This window comes from Vigna umbellata, chromosome 3, assembly GCF_029865625.1.
Source record: "Vigna umbellata cultivar VRB3 chromosome 3, Vumbellata_1.0, whole genome shotgun sequence".
Taxonomy (NCBI): domain Eukaryota; kingdom Viridiplantae; phylum Streptophyta; class Magnoliopsida; order Fabales; family Fabaceae; genus Vigna; species Vigna umbellata.
Genome location: NC_142167.1, coordinates 28,601,963 through 28,629,025, shown reverse-complemented (window position 1 = coordinate 28,629,025; position 27,063 = coordinate 28,601,963). Strand labels below are relative to the sequence as shown.

General features: G+C 32.7%; 1 protein-coding gene, 2 long non-coding RNA genes, 1 other non-coding gene and 1 pseudogene across 6 annotated transcripts; all 5 read right to left on the bottom strand.

Moving 5' to 3' along the window:
• Positions 1-518: 518 nt before the first annotated feature.
• On the bottom strand, positions 519-3,129 carry LOC148202178 (uncharacterized). 2 transcript variants are annotated; one of them, XR_015785127.1, is made up of 3 exons: positions 2,750-3,051; positions 1,401-2,099; positions 519-628 (listed from the first exon to the last, which is right to left on the bottom strand). It is a non-coding gene; the product is annotated as an uncharacterized LOC148202178 (long non-coding RNA). The 2 variants fall into 2 exon arrangements; XR_015785126.1 differs by lacking the exon at positions 519-628 and having other exon boundaries at positions 1,194-2,099; positions 2,750-3,129.
• Positions 3,130-10,648: 7,519 nt separating this feature from the next.
• LOC124845006 (uncharacterized) lies at positions 10,649-11,557 on the bottom strand. Its single transcript, XM_047322023.2, has 2 exons — positions 11,002-11,557; positions 10,649-10,872 (listed from the first exon to the last, which is right to left on the bottom strand). Exons 1-2 carry the CDS (start codon positions 11,429-11,431, stop codon positions 10,811-10,813), a joined length of 492 nt encoding a protein of 163 aa, XP_047177979.1. The 5' UTR covers positions 11,432-11,557; the 3' UTR covers positions 10,649-10,810.
• Positions 11,558-12,516: 959 nt separating this feature from the next.
• On the bottom strand, positions 12,517-20,113 carry LOC148202177 (uncharacterized; annotated as a pseudogene). Its single transcript, XR_015784969.1, has 2 exons — positions 19,640-20,113; positions 12,517-12,741 (listed from the first exon to the last, which is right to left on the bottom strand). The product of XR_015784969.1 is annotated as an uncharacterized LOC148202177 (transcript).
• A 1,105-nt stretch (positions 20,114-21,218) lies between these two features.
• On the bottom strand, positions 21,219-23,590 carry LOC148202175 (uncharacterized). Its single transcript, XR_015784827.1, has 4 exons — positions 23,054-23,590; positions 22,647-22,756; positions 22,373-22,552; positions 21,219-21,708 (listed from the first exon to the last, which is right to left on the bottom strand). It is a non-coding gene; the product is annotated as an uncharacterized LOC148202175 (long non-coding RNA).
• Positions 23,265-23,569, bottom strand: LOC148202176 (signal recognition particle RNA). Its single transcript, XR_015785361.1, has one exon.
• Positions 23,591-27,063: the final 3,473 nt, after the last annotated feature.

Genomic DNA, 27,063 nt, shown 5'->3' with positions numbered 1-27,063 from the left:
AATCAGTTGGTTATCATGGGACATATATGTTTACTTCACAAGGATTTAATCATGGAAAAAGGTTAATTAGAAAATAATTGTGCACTTATAACCACATTGGAGAGTACTCCTTGCTCAGCCATAACATTGTAAAGACTTGTTGAATCAATCTACTCAAATCAACAACATTATAAATATTCAAAGTTGTGAACAAGTTTGCAAGAATAACTTATAGCTAGGGTGGGCAAAGTGCACTATAAAAATTTATAATTAATTATAAAACAATTTAAGAAAACTGAATTGAACTAAAAATAAGTTCAGAGTAACTGAACTGAACTATTTTTTAGTTCATTTTTTAGTTCAGTTATAATACAGTGCAGTTTAGTAAATTATTTTTCAGTTTACTATAGTTTAGTTTAGTTACTTATAGTTTAGTTTAATGCAAAGCAAATCCAGTTACAAATGCATCTTGCTTTCAAAATCCTTAGTTCAAAGGTGGTGCAAAAGCAACTAAAATCTGTCCAAAAAAAGTACAACAATGATATAAATAAGGATTAAATAAAATATTTATACAAGCTTCTTTCAAACTAGTAAGTTATGATATGATCTCATACATACCCAGATGTAGAATAAACACATTTTCCATAGCCTGAAGAGAAAAGAAAAACAGAAGTTCAGGATGATTTCTCTTTCAACATCAGTATGAACAACATTATCAACATACACTAATATTAAAATTCCGCTCATTTGAAAATTATTAATGTTTCAACATTCAAATATTCTACACTTAATTTCCCAAAAGCATTCTGTAAAGCATTATGTAAATACTGCGTAACATGTACTCATTATGATGACATCAGGAATATAATCCAAAGTATGAAGCTACTTTACTCTATATATATATATATATATATATATACCAACTCAGCATAATTGGTTATTCAAAAGTAAGTGTTCTGGTATCTTCTAAAAGAATATCACATCTCATAGTTACAAAAACCTGTAGCAGTTTTTCAAAGAAAACAAACTAATTTGATCTTAAAGTTTAAAGGAACTAGAATAATGCAAATGCATAAAAAGAAAGCACCCATACAAAAAGTAAATGGTTTGATTGGATGGAATTGCAGTTGCTTAAGTTAAGCACATGTCTTTTCAACACCTCACAACATTCTCAGGCAAAAAGCTCCATAAATGTTTGACATTATTCATCAGCATATGTAAATGTATTCATATTTATATATTTATATTCATCAATCACACAAGCATTGTTATTCATTATTACATTCTAAATCATTATGGTACCAAAAGTGAAAGGATGCTACATAGATAATTAACTTGGAACATAATTAACCTAGAACACTCTAAATCACTCTCAGAACACTTAACATAATTAACCTAACGAGATAAACATTTTGACTTACTAGGGTCACGTTTGGTCAAAGTAGCAATGCCTCAAAAATTGTATGCAATATCGGAATTCTCATTTATCTGATAGTAGCTATTGAAAGCATAGGAAGCATGAGAAACAAGTGTGTCTGGTTCAAAACATGGTCCACCTTGCTTAGATATGAATTTGCAGCTGAGTAAAATCTTACAATTGGATCAAACTTACAAAGACTGCTTTCAAATTGTGCATATACTGCTTAGGATTCTCAACTTCACCACACCTCCATCTCTCATAAAACATGTAGAACATCACTACTTCATGGCTAGGACCAAGAACTTTCCCGCTGGACATGCAATCTCCAATACCTCTTGAAGACACATTCTTTCAATTGGCTTGAGAGAAGTCACTGATGGCTTGCAGATTGTTAGCTGCACATCTTTCAGTTGCATGAATTATTTGGGGATTGCTCCTTGCATTTTCTGTATACAAATGAAGCAATTCTTCCTATGCATTGTTGACCTTCAAATTCAGGAAATGAAATATCATTTTTCACAGTACAATCACATTTGTAGATAATACAAATAGTAGAATCACCGCAAACAAGAGTGTTGTGTGGTCCAAGTCCATCAACATTTAGTTTTTCAAGTAGAAAAGCAAGTGCCCTTCCTTTTCCAGCAGCTTGGGCTAATACATCCAAAGCAATACCATTGCTATAAATTATTTTCACATCTAACTGGAAAAGAGAAAAAATTAATATAAATATATAATGAAATTGTAGCATGTCAATAAAATATCAGATCAAGACAAATCCAATCAATTAGGTATCTATGTATACTTATCAGTTGTTTGTTTTTACAGATGAGAAAGGATGGCAGAGGGTCTTACCCGCCTATAAAAAAAATTCCCAGGCAAAGCTTTCAAATGAAGTAGACAAATTTCTGCTATTAAGTTTATTATGAACTATAATCTCATCATTTCATTTTTAATTTGCATGAACGCCATGAATCCTAGACTGTATGAGATGCTAATCAACAAATCTGAACACTAGAAGCTACTCATAACTCGAACAGAGAAGTTTTGGGTTGTCTCCTCTACCTCAATAATTTCTCAAAGTCTTAAATAGGCTGTTGTGGACTCAGAAGAACATTTTATATCTTATAGATTACTTTCATATCAAAGTTCTTACTTATCTGTCGTCAACCTCTCTCTATAGGTTAGAGAATCTACCCTTAGGGCAAATAAAATCAAATCTCCTAAACAATTAAAACTCCCACAAAATCCAAAAGAAAATCAATTGTTACCCCTTCATTCCAGATGAATATGTGCATAGCTTTCCAATTTTATTTATCCCTTTTGAAAGGGGAAGGAAAAAAAAATGTGTACCTTTGTTTGCAGAGTGATATGCCTTTGCTTCTAGCTAAAGGAAGAGTGTTATCAGAACCTTCAACGATGGTGGTAGAGCCTTCGATAGTTCGGCGACGGCAGAGTGCGGCATAGCCTTCGACAACGAGCCTTCGACAGCAACGAGCCTTCAACGGCGGCGAGCCTTCGCGAACCTTCCACAGCGACGAGCCTTAAGAGCGATGAGTCTTCAACCGGAGCAGAACCTTTAAAGGGATGTAACGAGACAGGGAAAAAATTTAGATCGCAAATATACCTAAACCACAGTATAGTACAGTTAATTGTATTAAAAATAAAATAAGTTCAATATATTTAAACTGAAATATTAAACAGTTAATTAGGTTTCAGTAAAAATATTTTAAGTTTTGTTAAGTACAAAAGAATATAGATAAACTATAGTTTACAGTTTTTAAATAAACTGTGCCCAGCCCTACTTATAGCTCAAAGTTGGCTAACTTTTATAGCTTGTGCATACAGAGACTATGAGCAAACACCAAAGTCAAGTAATAAAGGTAAATTTCTTAATATTATTCAATTTCTAGTATCATATAACGATAAGGTGACATACACTAGTGCAGAAAAGGCTTTAGACATAAGTTATTTTGGGCTTTTAACGTCAGATTCTGATCCGACGTCTTTATGGGTGACGTTAATGGGACGTCGAACTCTACAGATCTGACGTCTTTATAGACGTCGGACATGGCATTAACCGACGTTTAAGGACTCTATAGACGTCGGACATGGCATTAACCGACGTCTACTATAACTCGTGTCTTTGGGTAGCGTAGTAGCACCTTCTTCCTTTGCTAGTTTCGTCATAAGAAAATGTTGCGTCTTTTGGACCTCTTATGACATTTCAACCGAAAACCGAATCTGGGTCATTGCCTAGTTCCATTCCAACCAGCAATGAAAATGAATACGGTGACATGAGAACTAAGCAAGGACCTAGGTTCAGTTTTGGGTTGAAATGGTATAAGACATCCAAAAGGCGCAAGTTTTCCTTACGAGGAAACTAGCAAAGGGAGAATGTGCTACTGCGCTACCCAAAGACACGAGAAAAATTGCACCAAAACACAATGGAAACTCATTTTAATCAGTTCAAATATAAGATAATCAATCAAAGACTAATTCAATCAGAGTAAAAGTAAGTTTAAACGATTCAAAAGAGACAAAATGCACCAGGAAATGCAATGTCGCGGAGAGAAAAGGCGAGAAGGAAGACGATGAAGTGCGCGTAACCGCGGGTTCGATTTCTGATTTAACATGAACCAAGACGTCGGACATAAAGGGCACCGACGTCTATTCGCGCCTAGACGTCGGGGCCCTCACTAATATGACATCCAAAACAACTTTTCACCTACCCTGTCAGGCCATTTAGACGTCGGATGACAGGATCAGATGTCTATATGGCGAAAAAAACAATTTTTCACCTACCTGTAAAGCATATAGACATCTGTGACAGGGGGGGCCGACGTCTATAATCGTATATAGACGTCGGGATGGCAAGAACAAACGTCTATATGGCGGAAAAAAAGAACTTTTCATCTACCTGTCAGACATATACACGTCTGTTAGGAGGGGACCGACGTCTATAATGTTATAAACGTCAGTGCCCCCTTAACAGACGTCTATGTGTCCAACTTATTTATGAAAATGCCACCGGTCAATAATTTACGTTGGTTATTTTGTGGTCCGACGTCTATGGGGTGATGTTAAAAGCCAATTTTGCACTAGTGATAAGTTTTGTTAGAAAATGCTCCCTATAATGAAAAATAAACTTCTCATATTAAAAAAAGAAATTTTACATTTTTCTTAAGAAAAGAAGTCATATTTTGGTAAGAAATTGAAGATTCTAAATTTTTCATAATTATTGGCAAAGCATATGATACATCTAGAAAAGAACAAATGGATATTGTTTTTATATTTTTAGATAATGTTGGTGTTTCGGTAACTAACACTATAAAAATCTACATTTTTACCGGGGGTTATTTTTTCCATTTCCGGCGGTTTTAATCCTCGAAAAATATGTTACCCACGGTTAACAAAACCATTGAGAAAGTAATTACCGACGGTTTGTCAAGAAACCGCCGGTACTAGCGGGGGTTTTGTCAAAACCACCAGTACTAGCAGGGTTTTTGTCAAAATTGTGGGTACTAGTTGGAGTTTTGTCAAAACCACATGTACTAACAGGTTTTGTCAAAATCGCCGGAAATGTTTTTTTAGTTTTTTATTGTAATAAAATGAGATTATGATAAAATTAGTTTTATTAACCAAACAGACAATGAAATAATATGAACTAAAACTAAATATTATATATAAAATAAACTACATTGTTCAACATATTAATATGTTCATGGAACCAATATATATTAAAAAGAAAGATGTTCAATACTAAATTAAAATACTAAAAGTATGACTAAGATTACATTACTAAAAAAGAAACAATGTCTTAAAGATGAGCTCCTCATATGCTGCAACATTCAATTCTTGAAGATGGACTCCTTTAAAAAACTTGGGAAGGAAATATTGATGTACTGGGATAAGAAGCAAAGAAACAAGTAAGCTGTGTAGAATAATGTAAACATGGCCACCGCTTTGAAATTTGGTGGGCTAACGGAGTCTGCATTTAATCATATGATTCTTGCATACTTTGGTATAGTTGATTCAAGTTCATATTTTTCAGCATGCTTTTTCGTGCGACAGATACAATATTTTTACGCAACAGCTGCTCCAAACAAAACAAGTAACAATGATAGCCACAAACAAGCAAAAATTAGCAACATGGACTATACAAGTTTGTCAGTACATAGAAAAATTAGTGAAACAATGACAGACAAAATACTACAAGAGGAGGTAATGAAAGGGTAAAAGTTTTAGTTTCAGAATGAAACTGATATAGTTTTCACTAGAAACATGCATTAGATTTCCAAGACAATTACTAAAAATATGAAGTAATGAAATGGTTAGATTGTGGCGATTCTGCCTGAAAAAACTATTTGTCCACCAAAATGAATGAAGAAGTTTGTAGAAAAAAACGATTCACGATTAACAATTAAGTTGTATAATTATCGAAGGTAAGAAAATTATATTGTCTGATGATTTAGAGTAGCTAAGCTTTTAGTATGCATGGGAGATTGAGGAATCACATCGTTGGATAGAGGGATTCCAATAAGCCCACACAAAATTGTCAACCTCCGTTGCAGCTTTCTTACTATTCACCCATGCTGAAATTGATGAAATGTTTTTGTAAGCCCTGCTCATCAAATTCATATAAATTAGTTAAAAGAACTCGTTAAATGACTTCAAAGAACTACATGTAATGATAAGATAATATGAACATTTGGTGTTAACTAACAACCTAGTTTGGCAAAACAAATAATTAGAACTTCATATTCACATATCTGTTTTAAACTTCACAACTATAGTATTGTTTTCCAATGCCAAGTGTAGTACCAAAAACAACCAAAGATCATACTAGTTACAATTTCTATTTGAGCTGAAAAGGAAAATAACAATATCTTATGCAAGTTCTTACTTGTTCTCTGCTTTTGACTTTTCACTTTCTTCCCATGCTTTGATCAATGACAACCTCTTCTCCCTTGCAACTCTCGCAAGGACAACATTTGAATAAGAAACAGAAGGCGTAGGAATTAGGATGTAAATATGAAATGCATAACAAGAAATAAAGTATCACAATGCAAACAAACTCACCTCGGTTCACAGATCCCTCAATTGGTTTCTCTACAGCAACTTCACTAGTCTTTGACAAAAACCAAATTAACAACACAACATAATAATTATTATTGTTTGAGCCTTTACAACAATTATAATGATCATTAAATAGACGTATATATGTGTGTGCGTGTGTATATATATGTTATGAGCTCAAGTAAGAAAAAATAGATCTTTACTTGACGGAAAGAATCATATTATCATTCAGTTGGTAACCCATAAATTTGGTTTCAGCATATAACTCTTTCCAATATACCTACGACAGGGAAATTTTAGCAGAAGAATCACCTATTAAGAAAAATCGTGAGTGTGGTTTTCTATTATTTTCAAACAGAAAGCAACGAATATAAGGAAGAGATAAGAGAGAAGAAAGTCCTGAACTGGAAAAGGTAAAATTAAATAAGGAGGTTTTGAGAGTCCTGAATCACATACTTTTATGTATAGTTAACATCCATGTTTATCCTTTATTATATAATACAATACACTCTCAAACATACTTCACAAACCCAACCACACCCATCATAGTACAACACAAGATGATAGAAAAAGATAGTAAACTAAACTCAACTTTCGCACAACGCACCCCATTCGCATAGCGAGACCAAGAATTTCTCGCACAGCAACACAACTCGTTATGCGAATTAACTCGCAGAGGTACCATACCTCAAACCCCTCGCATAGCGCACCTAAGTCGCTATGCGAATGCTCAAACAGAAACCAACCTTCCCAACCACTCGCTATACGCCCCTTTCGCTATTCAAATAAAATTAGAAATAACTCCAGACCCCAACCAGTCGCATAGCGCCCCGAATCACTATGCAGATCATCAAACAGAGAGCAACCCTCTCAAACCATTCGCACAACGAGCCCATTCGTTGTGCGAATGCCCTGGCAGATAGCATCTCGCCAAGGTGACTCACTATTCGAATCCATTCGCATAGCGAGTCTGCATAATCTGCAGAACGAAATTTTGCAAAATTATGCAACTCAAATAGCCATTACCAATTCTAACCATTATTCCCAACTTCTAACACCTTTGGATTGTTGTATATACCTAATTAGACCTGACTAAGTGATTCTAAACCTTCACAACATCAATCTTAAGTGATTATGAATCAAATTCTATTAAAAAACTACAAATCTCTCAACCTAGAGACTCAAATCCAATTCTACCACTTTACACAATTTCTTAAACCACTTAGGGACTCAAATAAGTCCCAAATGACTTGTCTAAGCTATCCTAACTGACCAATACCACTTCCAACTACTAATTCACAAATTCACTACTCCACTTCCTCAAAAATGACCTTTTTACAAGTATAATTCACTTCACATTCTATCTAAGCACTACCATAACAGATTACTCCCATAAAGTACCTCTAACATATTCATTCACAATAGTTAATTCATCCAAAACAGTTCATCATCATCATCATATTGCAGTTTCACAGATTAAACCTTTCAAAACATACAATTCACTTTACTTTAAAAAAACCCAAATTGTGCTTCAATAGCAAAATAACACCACACTCAGCATATATACAGTTTGTACCATAAATTAAAATAGTAACTACCTTCCCTTACCTCAGCTCAAGTTTTACACCGATTACAGAACCCCGACTAAAGCTTGCACCACAAGGAAACTCAACAGAAACCTATAACTCACCAATTTGTGATAGGAAAACAACCTTAGAACCTAATTTGAGTTAGAAATTGAAGAAGACAACAACTCAACACATGCAACCAGAACTCTTTGCATGATTAAAGTTAAAGACGTACGAGAAAAGAGGGGAAACAACTTACCGACTCAGAACAAGAAATCGATCGGTCAAGATTGTTGCCCTTGACGCCAGGATCGTCTAGGCACTTCCTGATCGTCGAACAAATAACTCAGTAGAGAGAAAATCTAGAGAGAAGGCAGAGAACCCTAGGTAAATAGTGTTCTAGAGAGATAGAAGTGTTTTAGATAATGAACCAAACTTTAAAAAGTTCTACTTATATTCTAGGATTATTTTAAAGTAACTTGCTCGTATCATTATTTTAATACACTTATCTATTTTAATACTCTATTTTTTGGGTTCTTATATCACATGCTATCATTAAATTCATTGAACTTTTATTTCAACTGTAATTCAATGAATAAAACTTATATTTGTCTTAGAAAGAAAAATCCTTCTCCTTGCTCATTTCAATAAAATAAAAGCTAAATAATAAATTAACTCTGAAATCAATTATCTGGATCACTATTAACAAAAGTCAAAATTTAATTTCGTGATAACCAAATTCAAACTTACCATTTTGTAAAATTCACTCAAAACAAATTTACCAAAAAACGAATTACAATAAACATTTTCACAAAAATATAATAAAAATAAACTTAGAATTCAATTTCCTGAAAACTGAATTCCAAAATATTTTTCAAATAATTCTTAGAAAATAGTCAGAATTTGGTTTTTCAAAACCTATGTTCATAAAACAAAATTCAAATATAAGTAAGAATTCGGTTACCTGAAAACCAAATTTTAATTTATTTTTCGTAAAAATATTTAGAAAATAAAAGTTAGAAATTGAGTTTTCGTAAATCAAGTTCTATTCTAATGTTTATACAAAGAGATTAATATAAGTCAGAATTTAGTTTTCCAAAAATCAAATTTTAATTTAAAATTTTGTGAAAAATAATGTATAACAAATTTAGAAAAACGATGAATTAAGCAAAGTCCTGCCATTTATGTAAATTCAAGGCACATTATGTTAGTTGATAATTTCAAATCTAACATGTGCTATGTAGAAAAAAAGGTCATGAAAGATAAAGTTGAAGATATAAATCCTAATTTAGGTTTCCATTCTCAAAAACTTTTTATTTTCTTTAATTATATATTTTATGTAATCTACTTTGAATGTCTGACGTCGACTTTTTATTCTTTTTTAAATATATATTCTATGTAATCTTATCTGAATATATCACGTTGTTAAATCTATTATATATTTGACACGTCACCTGAAAAAGTTAATTAGTTAACTCAATTTAAAAACAGAGAATCAATTATTTTAATTTTTTACTTTTAGATCCAACTAAAGAAAGATTTATTTGAGAATGTCTAATAGAAATATAGAAATATAAACTACAAAAATAGTTTAACCAAAAAAGTATATAAAATTGAAATAAAATACTTTTAATAAGAATACATCATATAAGAGTGAATGCTCTATATGGAAATAAATTATATTTATAAATCAGATATTTAATTAATAATATCATTGAATAACATTATTTAATATATTATTTATATATATCTATATCAATTATTAGATTTAATCAAATTTGTAACATTTTCATAATTATATTTACTAGTGTAATATTTTGTAACATACTATAATTTTATTTATTACGAATAATTCTATTAATTTAATATAATTTTCTAGTTGGGATGAAAAAATATGCATATTGGAGGGAAGGAAAGTACAATATTCATTCTTTTATTCTTGATGAATATACCTATTTTTAAATATAAATAAAAGAAATGAAATAAAATTAAAACTAAACAATAAATTATAAAAATATAACCAAGTGTTGAAAGACGTAATTAAAAAATATATATTTATAATAAATAGTTATAATCAATTAATAAATTAAAATCTAAATTAATCACTATCCATTATAAATCAAATGATGTACTTCAATATTCAAACATATAGATGATAAAATAAAAAATCTAAAAAAAATACAGAAAAAAAAAGCTAAAAAGAAAATTAGAGAGATAATAATTCTTATATAATAAAACTCGATTAATAAAAAAATTTATTTATGGTTCCACTTTTTAAATAATAAAACCATTGAGTGTGAACCACAAGTAGTGATTTTTTGTTATTACTCTTTACAATGATTTATTCCAACCTTATTCTAATAAAATGTTCTGAACCATGGAAGATGCCCCTTGTTGTACTACGAAGAACTTTACTTTTTTTTAAGCGATAACAAATGTCTAAACATGTCTACAAGAAGGTTTTAATAAGGTTATGCTACTCCATGGTCATGTCTTTCTTTTATTGTAATGCTAAGTTTTAATTTAACAAAAGAAACTAAAATAGAATTACGTGTCCACTGAAACAAATTATTTTTAAGATTAAAAAGCGAAATTTATCCAAAGGTGAGTGATAAAAAATACTGGTAAATAAAAGGACCAAATTGTGATTATTAATAATCCATATCTGCAATTTCGAATCATTCACACTAACAAGAACTACAAGTGGCACCATAAACCAACCAAAATAAAAATCCCAGAAAAAAAAAACACCGAAGAACTTCTCTGGTTAGTCACGAACAAGAGAGTTAATTAAGAAAGTGGCCTCATCTGCCGTGGGAACTGCATCATCTGCTTAAAAAAAAATATTCAGTTTTCGTTGCTGTTTCTTAATATATCTTGAAGATTTTTCATGGGAGGAAAAAAAAAACATGAAAACTATTGAACACAAAACCTAGTACATAGTTTTTGTTTGTTTACCTGGTACTGGAGCAGGTAGACGAGAAGCAATGTTATGAATGATGCCTCCATTTTCTGTCTTGAAGCGTTTGACTTTTTCATCAGCCATGGTTTCTTCTTCCTCCTTCTCCTCTTCTCTTACCACCACCCCTTCTTCACCTTCACTTTGATGGAAGAAACTCGAAACCATTTTTCTGATAACCCCTCCCTTTTCTCCATCGTCGTCATCGGCAGCAGCAGGAGCAACACTTTCATCATTGTGAGAGGGTTTTGGACTCAGTGGTGTGATGAAAGCAATGAAGTTGTTGATAATACCACCACTATCCTTCTCTTCTTTTCCAACATCATCTTCTTTCGCCTTCTCAACTTCTTCTTCTTCTCTTTCAGATCCATCTTCTGAGTTCAGACTTGGAGGAACCAAGCTCTCGACGTTTGTTCCACCTTCTTCCATTTGATACTTTGGTCAGTGAATTTTTCTCTTTATCTTCCTTCAAGTGTAAGGAAATAGAAATGAGGACCTTAAAAGCAGTGCCACATAAATGACACGTACTTTGCAGTTCTTAACTCTGCAAATGAAGTCGGTTGCATAAATGAGTCCTTGGATTTTGTAGCCACCCTCATCGTGTTCCTAGACACCTTTTATTTAACTCTGCAATATAAGAATAAATATTCGTGTGTCTATCAGAAAATAATAACTTAGTTCTTTTCGTTTATTTTATGTTTTAATTAATTAAATTCTTTTACTTATAATATGAAAACTTATAGATTCAATTAAAATTGTGGATTTTCTAATCCACGATGGATTAAAAAAAAATAAGAAAATGAAAATCGTAGAAAATGAATTGGTTAAATAGTAAAAGTATAATTTAGCTTTGATTATGCGTTGTTTGTTGTAATCAAAATCAGATTTTGTTTAAAATAGTTTTCAGATAATTAATTTTATTCGGATGAAAAAATATTTTTTTACAAACTTAACGTTTTGAAATCCAGGTGGAAGACAGAGACGGTTTTACCCCTGTGGGGGACTTTGGATTTGGAGACTCATTTTTTAATTTAAAATTTTTCAATACGTTTCGCATTTTTAATTACTCGGTGGGGTTAGGGCTGTTATTATTTTTTAGGTTTTTAATAAAATAATATATAATTTTTACACCAAATATATATATATATATATATATATATATATATATATATATATATATATATATTATGATATATAATCAAGAACCGAACAGTTAACATCTAAGATTATTCGGTCTATCTATTATAACAACATTCATCAACCAGGTCAAACCAGGTTAAAAGATATTGGGCTACAATTGGGTCAGCACTTAAAGTTATTGAGCTAATAATCCAGCAGAGGATAAAATAATCAAAAATATGTGATGGAATATATTCATAAAGCTGTTTATGAGCAACCGACAGGATTTTAAGGTAAATATGTTTAAGGTAAGTCTGTTTATATTTTATTAGGCTTGTGATAACCTATAAATACAGGGTCAAGGCTAAAAGCCAGGTACATCATACGGACACTCAAAAATACTCCAATGATAACAAAATTACTTTCTTGAGAGCAAAGGCTTCATAACCTACGCCTAACTTAAGCGTCGGAGTACCTTTTGCAGGTACCTCCCCTCTGTTAAGAAGGAGACCAAGCGGTTCACGCCATTACCGAATGGCCAACAGCAAGAGGCTGAGTGGTCATAAAGAAGTAAGCGGCCCAGACTGAAGGAAGATAGGCGATTCAGGCGTTCCAAGCAGCTAAAGACAAGGAAGACACGTCAGAAAAGGTTAATCTCTTGGTCCTACAAATCCCTACCGAAACACACACATACATACATACATACATACATACATATATATATATATATATATATATATATATATATATATATATATATATATATATATATATATATATATATATATATATATATATATAAAACTTGTGTATGCTCTTTTCTTCAATTGGTACATTTTAGCAATGTGTATTGGGTTTTAGTAGACAAAAATATCATCATATATTATGGATTCTAAGTTTTAAGGTCAAGAGTATTTGAATAATTTTCATTCTCAAAACTAAAAAAAAACAAGAAACCCCCAAACCCTTACTCACCTCTCTCATTCCTTTCAACCCTTTCTCTTCATCTCTTTCACTCTAAAATTTTCTTCGTCATCCCTACTGTAGCCCTAACTGAAAAAAATAAGAAACACTCATTGTTAAACAATTTGCCTTTGTAAAGAGTTGAGTCATTGTCATATTCACCTTCAAGCAAAGGTTCATTCAAGATCTCTTCAATTTCATCATCTTCACTAACCTCTCTAATCTCATCATCTGCGGATTTTGAATCATTATATCTAAAAAACCCTCCAGGCCAATTACCAATTCCTTTTAATATCATTATACTTGTAAAAATTAGATAAAATTAGATAAGACAAATTATAAAATGATAACTCATTACAAAATCATTTTTTGTAAGAAATTGTTTAACAACGAGTATTTCTGATTTTTTCCAAGCCAATTACCAATTCTTTTAAATGTCATTATGCTTGTGAAAATTAGATAAAATTAGATAAGACAAAAATTATAAAATGAAAACTCATTATAAAATTGTTTTTTGTAAGAAATTGTTTTAACAGCGAGTGTTTTTTATTTTTTCAGTTGGAGCTACCATATGGATGACAAAGAAAATGTTGGAGTGAGAGAGATGAAAGAGAAAAGGTTGAGTGGAATGAAAGAGATGAAAGAGAAAAGGTTGAGTGGAATGAGGGAGGTGAGTAAGGGTTTGCGGGTTTCTTATGTTTTTTAGTTTTGAGAATGAAAATTATTCAAATACCCTTGACTTTAAAACTTATAATCTATAATATATGAGAGTATTTTTGTCTACTAAAATCCAGTACACATTACTAAAATGCACCAATTGAAAAAAGAGCGTACGTAATTTACCCATCCATATATATATATATATATATATATAAAAATAAAACTCACGCTTAGATATCTTTTTTATATATCTCAAGCTAAGTTGATACTTGAAAAGAGATCTATCACTTATTAATGACATAAAAAAATCTTATTCAAAAAAACACAAAATACAAATATCAAACCAAACTAGTAAAATAATCACTAAATCAACTTCTAAAATAGTTAAATAACTTTAAAAACACAGAAAGTTTATATCTTATTAAAAAGAAAAAAAAAACTTGTTGAGATTGTTGATAGGGGGCACTGGTTTAGCTGAACCCACAATCTCAATGATAACTGTGTTTTTAGTGATGACAACACATAATTAATAATGACACACGTGTGTATTATGTTATACATGTCATATGCTTATGCTGACTTTGTTATATCTGTAAAAGCATATATGTGAACTTTATTGTGTTGATTATAGCATACCACTGTGATTGATATGTGATTTTATCTGTGTATGCATAACATATGTTTTCGGAAATGAGAAAATCACAAGCACTATTGTTGAACTTTAAAGTGTGGCAAAACAACAATTTTAAGTCGATTATATTATTGTTCAAATCGATTAAAAGTCGTGGGTTTGCAAAATTTTTTTTCAAGTGTGCTATGATGAATTTTGTGAAGAAAAGTTTAAAAAAATGAGCAAAGTTTTCTACTTAATTGATTGCATGCAACTTGTATTTGACTAAGTTTGTTGTTGATTTGAAAACTTTTAAATGCTTGGCATAACTGTCACAACGGTCATATTATTAAATATGTTGGCCAAGCATTTATGACAAATCAATTATATTAATTGCGCATTTAATTAAGAAGAAACAAGAAGAAGAGAATTGATTTTCTACATTTTCATATCTTTTAGTGTACTCTGTGTGATCTTACATAAGAGAGAAAAAGCTCCAAGAACCAAGAACGACCGTGGTGATCGAAGTCTTGAAGGTTTCTTGTCTAGCAAGGTTGATATGCTTTGGAAACGTCTGATCTTTCTGCACTTAAAGGTGTTTTGTATGTGATCAAGAAAGCATTGGGAAACGCTTAGAATTGTTGGAGTTCCCTGTGGTGTATACAGGAAGAAGTACTATGTTCTTGACTTTGAGAGTGTCTCAAAAGGTTTGACAGCAAAAGAAGGTGTTCTTGTTGCGTGTCTTGTTGTTGTACTACCTATATTTAGATTAGTGGGTTAGAGAGGTGTTTTACATTTTGACGTGAGGTCGTTGTAAAAACCTTGTTGTAAAAACCTAGATCTTTATAGTGCATTGGCTTCCAACTCAAGTTGATTGGAAGGACATTGGATGTAGGCTTGGCCGAACCAGTATAAAAAGCAACGTTTGATTTCTCTGATCCCTATCACTGCATATAATCGATTAATCTGTCATTGCATTCGTTTAAGCTTACTGTTGCATTACTTACAAACTTGCTCGCGTTTCAAGAAAAGTTCAAAGACATCCTTCTTTGCGAAAAAGATTTTGAAAGCAAACATTTTCATGCATCACCAATTCACCCTCCCTCTTGGTGTGAGAAGCTAAGCACTCCTTTTTTAATAATTGGCACCAGAGCTGGTTTTCAGAAGATATTTGAAAAACAAATTGATTTAGATTTTTGTCTAATCGATTCGATCCTGAAAAATGACTTTTGTTTCTCAAACCTTTGGTGAACCTGCATCAACAAATAGACCACCTCTATTTGCTGGTGTGATAACGGTTGAAAAACCGTTATTTTTATACTTAATTTTGATATTAAAAACAACCTTTATGACTTAGAAACTAGCTTGAAATCATGCTTTTGCTTAAGTTTTGGAAATAAGAGAGTTGGATGGGTTTTATGCTTGGTTTTCCTTATTTTGGCAGGAATTAAGATGAATTAGATGAAAGAAGTTGAAGTACTAAGGAGCTGGACTCAGGAAAGGAAGTAAAAGTGCACAAAAGAAGAGCCGCAGTCACCGCTGAGCGGCATTCTGAAGCACCACAATTATCGCTGAGGGCTAAAACTGCAGCTGAACGCCATTTAGAAGAACCGCACTTACCGCTGAGCGCCAAAAGTGCTGTTGAGATCCATTTAATTGGGCTTGGGCATATTTTCTGTAATTTTTAATAAACTATATAAGGGTTTAGTCGACCTAGGGTTGGGATCTTTGGACAGAAAGAGGCGAAATCACACTTTCTTCACCCCTTGGAGGAGGATTTTGGATGCGGAAGCTCTTTTCTTCAACTTTTAGGGTTCTATCTTTCATTCTTTCATTGTTTTTCATCTAGTTTCACCATGACCATGGTGAACTAAACCTCCATTGTTGTTGGGGAACTGATGTAATCCTTTGAAACTCTCATGTATTGAATTGATTCTTGATTTTATATGCTTTACTTCATTAATTGTTAGGGTTTTTCCTCTTTACTCTATGCATGCTTTGTTTAACTCATTCAATTGCATGATCATTGATGTCATCTATATGGACACATATAGGTAAATCTAGAACTGGAGAAATTCTCCCGGAAGCAATATTACCTAGACATAGGAATTGGATGATCGGTTGCCTTTAAGCTTTTGTGCGAATGTAATGCATGAATAATTGTTAGGGAGACAAGACATTGTAAACTAGTGATTAGGAGTAGGCTTTCTTCACCGAGACATCGGGTTAAGGTAAATTAGAAAGTGACATTAACATTAATGAATAAAGATGAATTCTTGAATACATGAGAATGGATAGGATGAGTCGGAAACCCCAACAACATAATCATTCATATTTTACATCAATCTCTTTTGTTTCTTTCGATCCAATTGATCAAAACTTGCATTCATGTTTATTTTCCGCAATTCAAACACAATGATTTTGTTTACAAGCCTAATTTAATCAAGAAATCACATAATTGTTTAGGCCGTGAGTTCTTTGGGAAACGATACTTGGTCTTACCATTTTATTATTACTTGATACGATTCGGTACACTTTCCGAGTGTTAACAGTCAAAACTATGCATTTTGGAAAATTAGGATGCAAATTTTTCTTGAATCCGTGGAAAAAGGGTATATGGGATGCTACACTCAATGGTCCATTTGAACCCACTCATGTTGTAAATGGAAAAACTGTTTTGAATTTTTTTTTTGATTGGACTCAAAATGAGAACCGAAGAGCACAATATGATGTGAAAGCTAGAAATGTAATTGCCTTTGCTTTAACAATGGATGAATTTTTCAAGGTCTCTCAATTCAAAACAATAAAAGAAATGTGGGACGTCCTTGAAGTTACAGATGAAGGAACAGATGAGGTAAAGCGTGCCATAAAGAATTCCTTGATGCTCCTCCATTTTTGCCCACATCCAAGCTCCAAAACCTCCCTTTTGGTTCTATTTTCACTTCTAATCACCACATTTTCATTCCTCTTCCATATCTCCACCACTTCCACCGATTGAAATTTCTTCAAAATGGCTAAATCTTCAAAGAGGCAAAGGGTTAGGGAGTCCTCTTCTTCTACTGTGGGACATCAATGACGTGAACCCTCACCGATTGAAAGTTCACCCTTTCTACCACCCTCACCAAATAAATCATTCCCCAATCTTCTATTTTCCACCCATGCACAATTAGAGAGGTATTTTTCACACTTTTGTGACCGTGAAGTCATTGAGCCGAAACACCTAGACGAAGAATATTTTTGATGAGGAAAATTTTGAGTTTTACCATATGTTGACAAAAATGAATTTAGGTGATTTTGTTTGTCATTATTCGTACTACTACCCTGACTTAGTCGGAGTATTTTATAGTAACCTCTGTATTTCTGACAATGGCACAATTCATAGTGAGGTCAAAAATGTCAAAATGGTCATTAGAGCAAACCTATTTTCTTCCATTACTAACCTCTCATCTGTAAGCTTGGATTTTGATGGTCATATACTTGAAGAATGGACATATGAGTATAATATCCTAGAAGCTAGATAGATGATATCAAACCCTACTGCATCTCCTTCGGGTAGAATACTAACCGGGTCTATGCAAGTCGAGACTCGAATACTACATTATGTCATCTATTGTATTTTTCTTCCTCGTGTATCTAATGTTGCATAGGCTACCGAGAAAGGTCTCCTTCTAATGTGGATCATCTTGACAACAAAGTAGATCAACTGCGATCATCTCATCCGACATAGGATGAAGAATGCTTTGAGGGGCGACACTCCTCTACCATATCTACTTTTGGTCACCCTTTTCATGGAACATTTTGAAATTCCATTGGATGATGGGAAACTTGCCTTAGAGAAGAAGAAGTTCACAATTGAGGCTGACATAATCTTTTCCTTTGGATTTCATAAAAATAGAGATGGTCAGTGGGTTCACAAAGATGCTCCTACTCATCGCCAACGTCCTCTACCTCCTCAACAGCAACCACCTACCCTTCAACAAGATACAGACTCACTTGATGACATAATGAACGGGATATGTGATCTACGAGCATTTATTGATGGCGAAATGGCCAGCTCGAGCTAAACATGGGTGACATATTCGATACCATTGATGCTCGAGTTAGACATCTTGAGCAAGACATGGAGTATCTTCGTTGTCATTTTGGCCCACTATAAGGATAATCTTAGATTTTTATTTTATTGTATTATCTTTTATTTTTATTTTTAAGTTCTTGTACTAAATTTATGATTTTAATTTATGACTTTGTTTTATGCTTTTAATTTATGGAGTTTCTATTTTCTTTATGTCCTTGTTTTATTCTTTTAATTTCTATGAACCCTAAAACAATGATTCATAGTCAACAAAACACATGTCAATGTCATCAACAATGTCTATAGAATAAATTCAGAAAATATACATGTGAATGTCATTAACAACCACAAACAACATACATGTCAACAATCACATTAAAATAATTAAAGAATGACAACATAGACATGGTCAATAAGTATGTCAATGTCATCAAGAACCATAAGTTAGATAGATGATCAAGAAGCTAAAATGATCTTTCTTTTAACATTAAAAACCTCTGGTAATCGATTACCACATGCTTTTTGCTATTACTAAAGGCTTGTAAGCAATTACCAGAGAGTTTATCTTGATTTACACTTTTGGTAATCGATTACAACCCTGCTATAATCAATTACCAGATAGTTTTTTCCTATATACACTTTCTACAATCGATTACAGCAAGGGTGTAATTGATTACAAGTGAACTCGTGCTCTCCTACACAACTTTGACACGTGTAATCCATTACAAGATCTGATAATCGATTACAAGAGCCTAAAAATGTTTTGGGGTGCACGACTTCACCTTTGACTCGTGTGTCAAGGTGAAGTTGTACAAGGGAACACGACTTTTCCATATAAAGTCTAAGCCCTCCACGACTTGCCTATACGTAATAAAAAAAAAAATTTCCTATTTACGAAAATAACTAATCGCTTTTGCCTATATACTTAAGGAAAACCTAGAACTTGATACAAATTACTCAAACTCACCGCCCCTAAATCGACTTTAGAGGTACTTTTTGACACTGTTTTTGAATTAAAAGTAGTGTTTTAGCTCTTTAACACTAACAATTTATGTTAATACTTACTACCCAGATGAAACTATAATTTTGATTTAAAAAGAACATCAGATGTATATAAAATATTTCATGTAAACAGAAAAATTGGGTGAAAATGGTTTTGAATGATATATATATTAATGTTTCATGTGAGAAAAAAAAAAGGTTTAGAACTCACTATCTGAGACTGTTATGCAAATTTTGCCATCATTCTCCACGTACTCAGTGAGTGATGACTTGCTACCAATGGAATGTGGTGATGGTCCACCAGTAGTTGAATGCCTAAAGGAAGTTGATGGAGAGGAAAAGTTCAATGTTTCCTTTGTGTCAATGTTTTGTTTGGGAAGATGAGAAGAAGGGGTTAAATCGGTGGTAGTAGTTTTCAAGAAAGGAGCTTGAGAATTTGGTTTGAATCTCTTGTGGCCATGGTCATGGTGATCACCAAATTTAGCTTCGTGTGATTCAGGGTCGTCTTCCAATGGCGGAGAAAAAGGAAGAAACTTGGCGAAAGCATTGCTGTCACTGCTTCTTTTTCTTTCGTTGGGATGGCCACCACTTATGGAATCCTCCATCATTTCTCCCAAACTTCAGCCAAAAGAACAAATGGATTTTGAAAGTTCTTTGCTTGTTTATGAGGCAATAGAGTCCAATTACAATAAATAAATAAATAAATAAATAAATATATATATATATATATATATATATATATATATATATATATATATATATATTCTTTTAAGAAATGTGTAATAACTGTATCATCTCCTTCAGTAGTTTATAAACATGATATTTCTTTTATTAAAATTATATATTATTTCTTAGTCTTATAAGTCTTATTATATATACATCATTATCTAATATTTTTTTATACAAAGGTTTTACGTTTTTTATATTGTTGTTTAGCATATGATTAAATCATAATTCATAATTGTAATTCTAATGATTATCATAAATTTAGTGAGACGAATCCAGTGAGAATATTTATAAACTTAATCACAATAATAATTAATAAATAAGATGTTTAATTGTTAGCTTAATAAATAATTAAAAAAATATTAAAATCATGACGACAATTAAACGTGAAGACATTCGGCTTGAGATGGAATTTGTCGGTCATCTACATCTCCAAAGATCCATTGCCTCAAACTTTCGCAGCTCCACACAGCCTTTCATCAATGTATTATAAGTTACGACATTAGGTTTCATCGCTATCATTTCCACGACACTAAAAGCATCATCCACCTGATCCTCCTTCTTCCTCAACATATGATCAAACAGTTCCCTCCCCCTCTAGACATCATCATTGCCACAAAAGAAACTTATTAGAGAACTATACAGAAACACATCAGATTTCAAACCCTCCTTCTCCATCTCCTTCAACAAAATCAACCCCTCACAAACTTCACCATTCTTACAGAATAAATCTTTTACTAAAATGATTCTTGAGATTATTATTTTCAAAAATAATACTTGTATTATATATAATAACTTATTATTGCATCATAACATTTTAATTTATTAATACATATATTATTTAGTTTAGTTAATTTTATAAATTCTGGTAACAAAAAGCACATATATCGCGTATTGAAGGAATAAGAAGTTTTTTAAAAAACAAGTATGCATTAATGTGCCTTGGTTGTTATTGGAAATTGAAGTATTTTAGGTTGAGTTTATTTAATGAGATAGAATTTCCAACTTTTCAGCATAATCCTTCAACTAGGTGCACAAAATGTCAAGTTTGGCCGGCTTCATAATTAATTTCAAATGATTTGTCCATTGTATAAAATCAAAATAACTATCTTGGACGTATATATGCATCACATATATCTTTGGTACATATGCATCACGTTTGTCCATTATATATGCATCCTTGTAGATAGATGAAGATACACATTGGTTTATCAACAGAGAAAAACAGATGGAAAAGATAGGGAGTATTATACTGTACCAAAAACCTCTGTATAAGTCATCAGCATCATCTTCTTTGTCATCTTTAATAGCATCCTCATCATCCTTCTCCTCACTCTATAAATCACGCAGTTTGTTGGGGTTGATGAAAGAAGGAAGCACATCCATGAGGGGATTATTTGACATGGAGCATACACCAGTTTGGCAACCCATTTTGATTTCTACAGTGGGTCGCCAATAACCAAGCCAATATCTTTGTGGGATAGTGATTCTGAGCGTGATTTCCAAGATCCTTGGACCCTGATCAAGAGGTTGAATCCACTTGTTGTTCTGGAACTGACAGAGAAAGTGAGTTAGCTTCAAAGGGTAGTAATGCGGATTGGCTCCCACAATAGAAATCTCAACACTGGCAACAGAAAATTGACCAGGAAAAAGTCTTTTAGGAGGTTGCCAAGATTTGGTTTGTGGAGATGTGGAAGATATAGATTCCCTTAGAGATTTAGACGGCTTAAAGTTAGAATATGGGGTACACTATTCAGATAGAGCTATTAAATTTGCATTGAACTTTAAGCATCACTGAAAATTTGGAATGATCAAGTGGATTAACTGTTGTCTTCAAATAGCGATCCTTTAAAACTTGCGAAGCTATGGGATTTACATCGAGTGCTCCTATTCAATGAGAAGAGTAATGCAAAAGATTGGTTATCTATAGAAACTTAAAACTGTGTGGGTGCAACCTTCACAAGATCATAACTGCCATCTCAGGAGTTTCAACATGATGGTTGCAAGAAGGAATACTATTTTTCAGTAGGCAAAATCAATCATTAAAGCATATACAATTTAAGAGTAACTTGACAGGTTAATTTACTAAAATGTTAAAAATGTGGTTACAAAGATTATTTCAATTCTTTCCTTAACAAATTTGAAATGAAAATCCAGTTGAATATTTGCCCACAGGTAAAGTTGTCGATACTATTAGCAAATGGAGAAAGGATTAAACCTTTAAAATCATAAGGAGAAACACCTTTCAGAAAATCTGAAACTTTGCATATGCTCTATGATACTACATAGTTATCACAAAATATAGTTTAGCCGTCTTCCCCATTGCTCCCCCCTGACTCAGTTGCCCTTAGTTCTTCAGCCAGCATCCTCTTTTCTGTGCTTTGCTTTCTATACAGGTCTAGACAATTTGTAGTTATGAAAAGAAGATTGTAATTGAACAAAGTTTCAATGAAAAAAGAAATAGCAGAAACCCAAGGGTTCAAAATACTTACTGACAGCACTTCCAATAGCACAAGCTCAAAGAATAGTTGTGATGGACCACTTGTCTCCAATTACTCCTCTGGTTCCCATGGTATATGTAGAATAGGCTAGAAACTTTGCTCTGCAAAAAGGATACAAGCTTAGCAAAACAAAAGAATCTAACAATTTGTTGAATTGGCAATTAAGTATCTATTTCATCTCCCCAAAAGTCCAACATTTAATACAACAGATCGTACACTCCACCAAACACAAAAGCTAGATTAGTATATGTCGTAGGACACAGACAAAGGACCAATGCAAAAGCCCCCTCGAGATGGGAGTTTCTAAAAAAAAACGAATGAATGAATGAAATGTACAAATCATATAGCAGCAACAGAAATGAATGAGAAGATACAACACAATAAAGAACGAAACAAACCTTATAACAGCAACCCTGGGTGGGAGTTGAATATTCAACAGTGGGAATGAGGGAGACACAACAACCAGTACAGCAGGGGGCACCACCTGCGCAAACAAAATCGAACAGAAAAAGGAACGGAAGGAGTAATGGAGAAACATATAACATAGGTTCATATTAGCAATTAGATTTATATAAAGAAAGAAAAGGGAAGAGGATTTAGGGTTGTAAAAATGGTGGCGGTCTAGGTAAACTGGGCTCCCTGGGCATACTGGACTATGATTGCAGCGGCCTGTTATCCCTCCACTGTCAGGAGAGGGAGGTTTTCGCTGCTCTGTGAAACCAGCCTCACGCTGTGTCCTCCACTTTAGGACTCCAGAGACCCAAGCCTTCGCTCAGGACCCATGAGTCAGCTCTCAACTTGGAATGGACAGGCCAGCATTTTGCCATACACAGCCCAACCCAGAGAAGCCACAGTATTATCCCACCACCATAATGCCCTCACTTGAGTCACAAGTTGACGCTACCCAACTCGGCGAGCTGTCATCCTTGTCAGAACATTTATAAAGACTTGGTTGGTTTGTGATTTGGTCAATGTGGGACTTGTGAAGATCGAGTCCGAACACCTTCTGAGGTTACATCCTTTTCTCTGGCAAGCTACTAAAGTAATTGAAATGATTAAAAGAAAAGGATTGTAAGTAATTCGTACTTGGTGTTGTGGCATAAGAATCTCTCATTGAGAACACCTAGTTTCTGAAGTCTTGGATTTTCACAATTAGTTGAGCATGGTAAGCAGGTAGGACATGTTACGTATATACCCGTCACTAAATGTAGCACTATACACATAATGACTAAGATAGATTGAGGAACATGAACCTCAAATAGCACCTCAAACAAGCATGATCTTCAGCATTTGGAGGTTATCGAATCTTACTTGAAGCTTTATATAAAGACAATTAAATATCAAGAAATGATATTAAACATAGAAAAAAAAAGCATAAAAAAAATAGAGAAGATGAACTAGTTGAGAAAAATTAAAAGCTTATTAGTATAAAGTTTGACCAGATTCATTACTAAAATAACTTTTAATCACAAGTACATTGATATAATATTATTAAAATTAATCGTCATATGTGATATATTATCATAATTTTATACATGTGAAAAGGATAAATATATTTAAATAATCCTTCGTCCTAACTTTTAGCAATATAAAACTATTAAATATATCACAAACTGAGGTTCAGAGGACACAAGATTTCAATTCTAAAACCATTTTTATAACATGAGAGTTTCCTCATACAATGTTACACAACGTTTATCTGTATATGTACACTTATGTTACGTAAAATAATCATGAAACTTTACTTGTTTAAATTAAAACTAGAGTGGAGAATAAAATTGTTTCGGTAGGGATATGTGTAGGGTTGAGAGATGTACCTTTCTAATGTAAGCTTCCTGCCTTTCGAAGTTTGGGTCATCTGTGCCGCTCGGTTACACTCTTGACACCGCTCGGTTATACTCTTGACCGGAAGAGGTATCTGCAAAAGGCACTCCGACGCTCAAGTTAGGCGTGGTTTAGTGAATTGTTTATCACAATTGAGTATTTGAGTTCTGATCGAACGTACCTGGCTTTTGGCCTTGACCTTATATTTATAAGTTATCTCATGGGTCTTAAACTAGAACAAATCCAATAAAATAAAACTAAACTTACCTTTAGATTTGGTTAGTTACTTATAAACGGCTTATCAATATCTTTGATCGGATATCACCTACCGGATTATATCATTAGCGCTATCCTGCTATATTTGGCCCAATAACTTAAACGCAAGTCCAATTATGGTCCAACATTGTTGATGTAGCGGATAGATCGAACGGTCATGGGTGTTAATCGTTCGGTCTATACTATATACCATAAAAAGATAAAGAAAGAGAAATTGAAGTTAATTGTTACTGAATGAAAAATGTAATGAAAATTTATAGTAGATTTGATTACATATTAATATATTTAAAAAATATTTTTTTAAATAATTTAAGGTAAAACACTTTGAAAATGGAAAATGTGATTACTCATAAAATGGAGTATTAGAATGGATAGGTGTTTTAAAATAATGAAACCAAGTATTTTAATGTTTAAGTAATTCAATAATATAAATAAAATTTCATAAATATGTCTCATTACTTAAAACATGTATCATTTCTCTAGAACTCCTTTTCTAGATTTCCTCTCCCTTTTCTCTAAACTTTCTAACTTTTGAGTAATCTCTTTGACGATCAAAAAGTGTCCAAGAGAGCATGGCGGTGATATCTACAAGCTTATCTGATCAGTTTTCTAAAAGAGTAAGTTAGTTTAAAGGTTGAGATTTTTGAAAATACGTTTCCGCGCTATAAGAAAGTTTTGAAAATTACCGATTTTTGTAATAACCCATGACATCAATTCAAAACAATAAAAGAAATGTGAGAGGTCCTTGAAGTTACACATGAAGGAATAGACGAGGTAAAGCGTGCCATAAAGAATTCCTTGATACAAGAATATGAGCTATTTAGGATGAAGGCTGGGGAGAGCATCTATGATGTATAGAAGAGGTTTACACACATTGTCAACCATCTAATGACTCTCGAGAAATCTTTTGAGAAAGAAGAGATTAAAATCAAAATCCTGAAGAGTTTAAACAGAAGCTGACTGTAACATCCCAATATCTCACATTGGATAATTCATATTATTACATTTACGGTAACATCCCGTAATCTCACACTTAAAAATTCACAGTTGATATACATATTTTAAACTCAGATTTCAACTATAAACTCCTAAGTATAACTTGAATCCTTCTAACTTATCTTCGATCTCTTTCTTCATTGGTATTGCTTCAGACGACATTCCTTCATCTGCTCCCGTATAATATCACGCATTATACGATCATCGCATTCACATGCACACACATGTAAGGGTGAGCTAACAATTCAATACAATAAACGTACCTCGATACCAAACCATACTATGCTTACTTTACCAGATCAAATTACATAAACAAATATGAGTTATACACTAAACCACATTGCATGCATCAATATATATCAAACACCAAATCAGAATGCATACACCAATATGCATCATGCATACACCAATATGCATCATGCATACACCAATATGCATCATGCATACACCAATATGCATCAAACACCAAATCAGAATGCATACACCAATATGCATCACGTCCATCCATCCCAAAAGTCATACAAATTGACTATATCGCATACATTCACATACTCTCCACATAAATCACATCATTATAATTCACAATCATATTCAGATGCATAAATTCAAATCTAATAAAGTCCAATTATTTCAGAAATCATACAAACTGAATATATTCCAACAAGATATATTACACAATAATTTAACAGTACATAATCTGTTCAATAGGATTTAAGTTAAAAACTCGTCGAGTATACTTCCAGGAAAGAGAGGTGCGTCACAATGGACAACTTAAGTACCAAATCTTTCCTTAGCCAAAGCGTTCCTCAACTAGTTTTTAACAAATTTCTTATTTACAGATTTAAAACAATAGCATATAATATTAACACCAAAAGTTAATATAGATATCAAAAAATAGAAATTAAGCAATATTGAGATCCCTGAGAAGATACGAAATTAATATCTATAAATCTGTAACTCCGATTTCAAATCTGAATGGTCACAATAATTCACTATTTGTTATAAATTACATATTAAAATTTCAGGTTGATCCAACGGTTAACTAGATAGATATTGAGGTTTTACCGAGGTAATTCAGGTGCAGAATTTTAAGTGGTTTTTGGTTATACTCAAAATGCGGAACTAATTTCCCTAATCACAGACATTTAATTTCAAATCTGAACGGTCAAAATGACTTAATATGTCTTATGAATTACATACTAAATTTTGGGCTCAATCTAACGGTAAATAAAATATATATGAAATGTTTACCATAATAACTTAAGAACGGAAATATAGTGTTCATCAGATTTTTCAAAACTTAAAAATTATT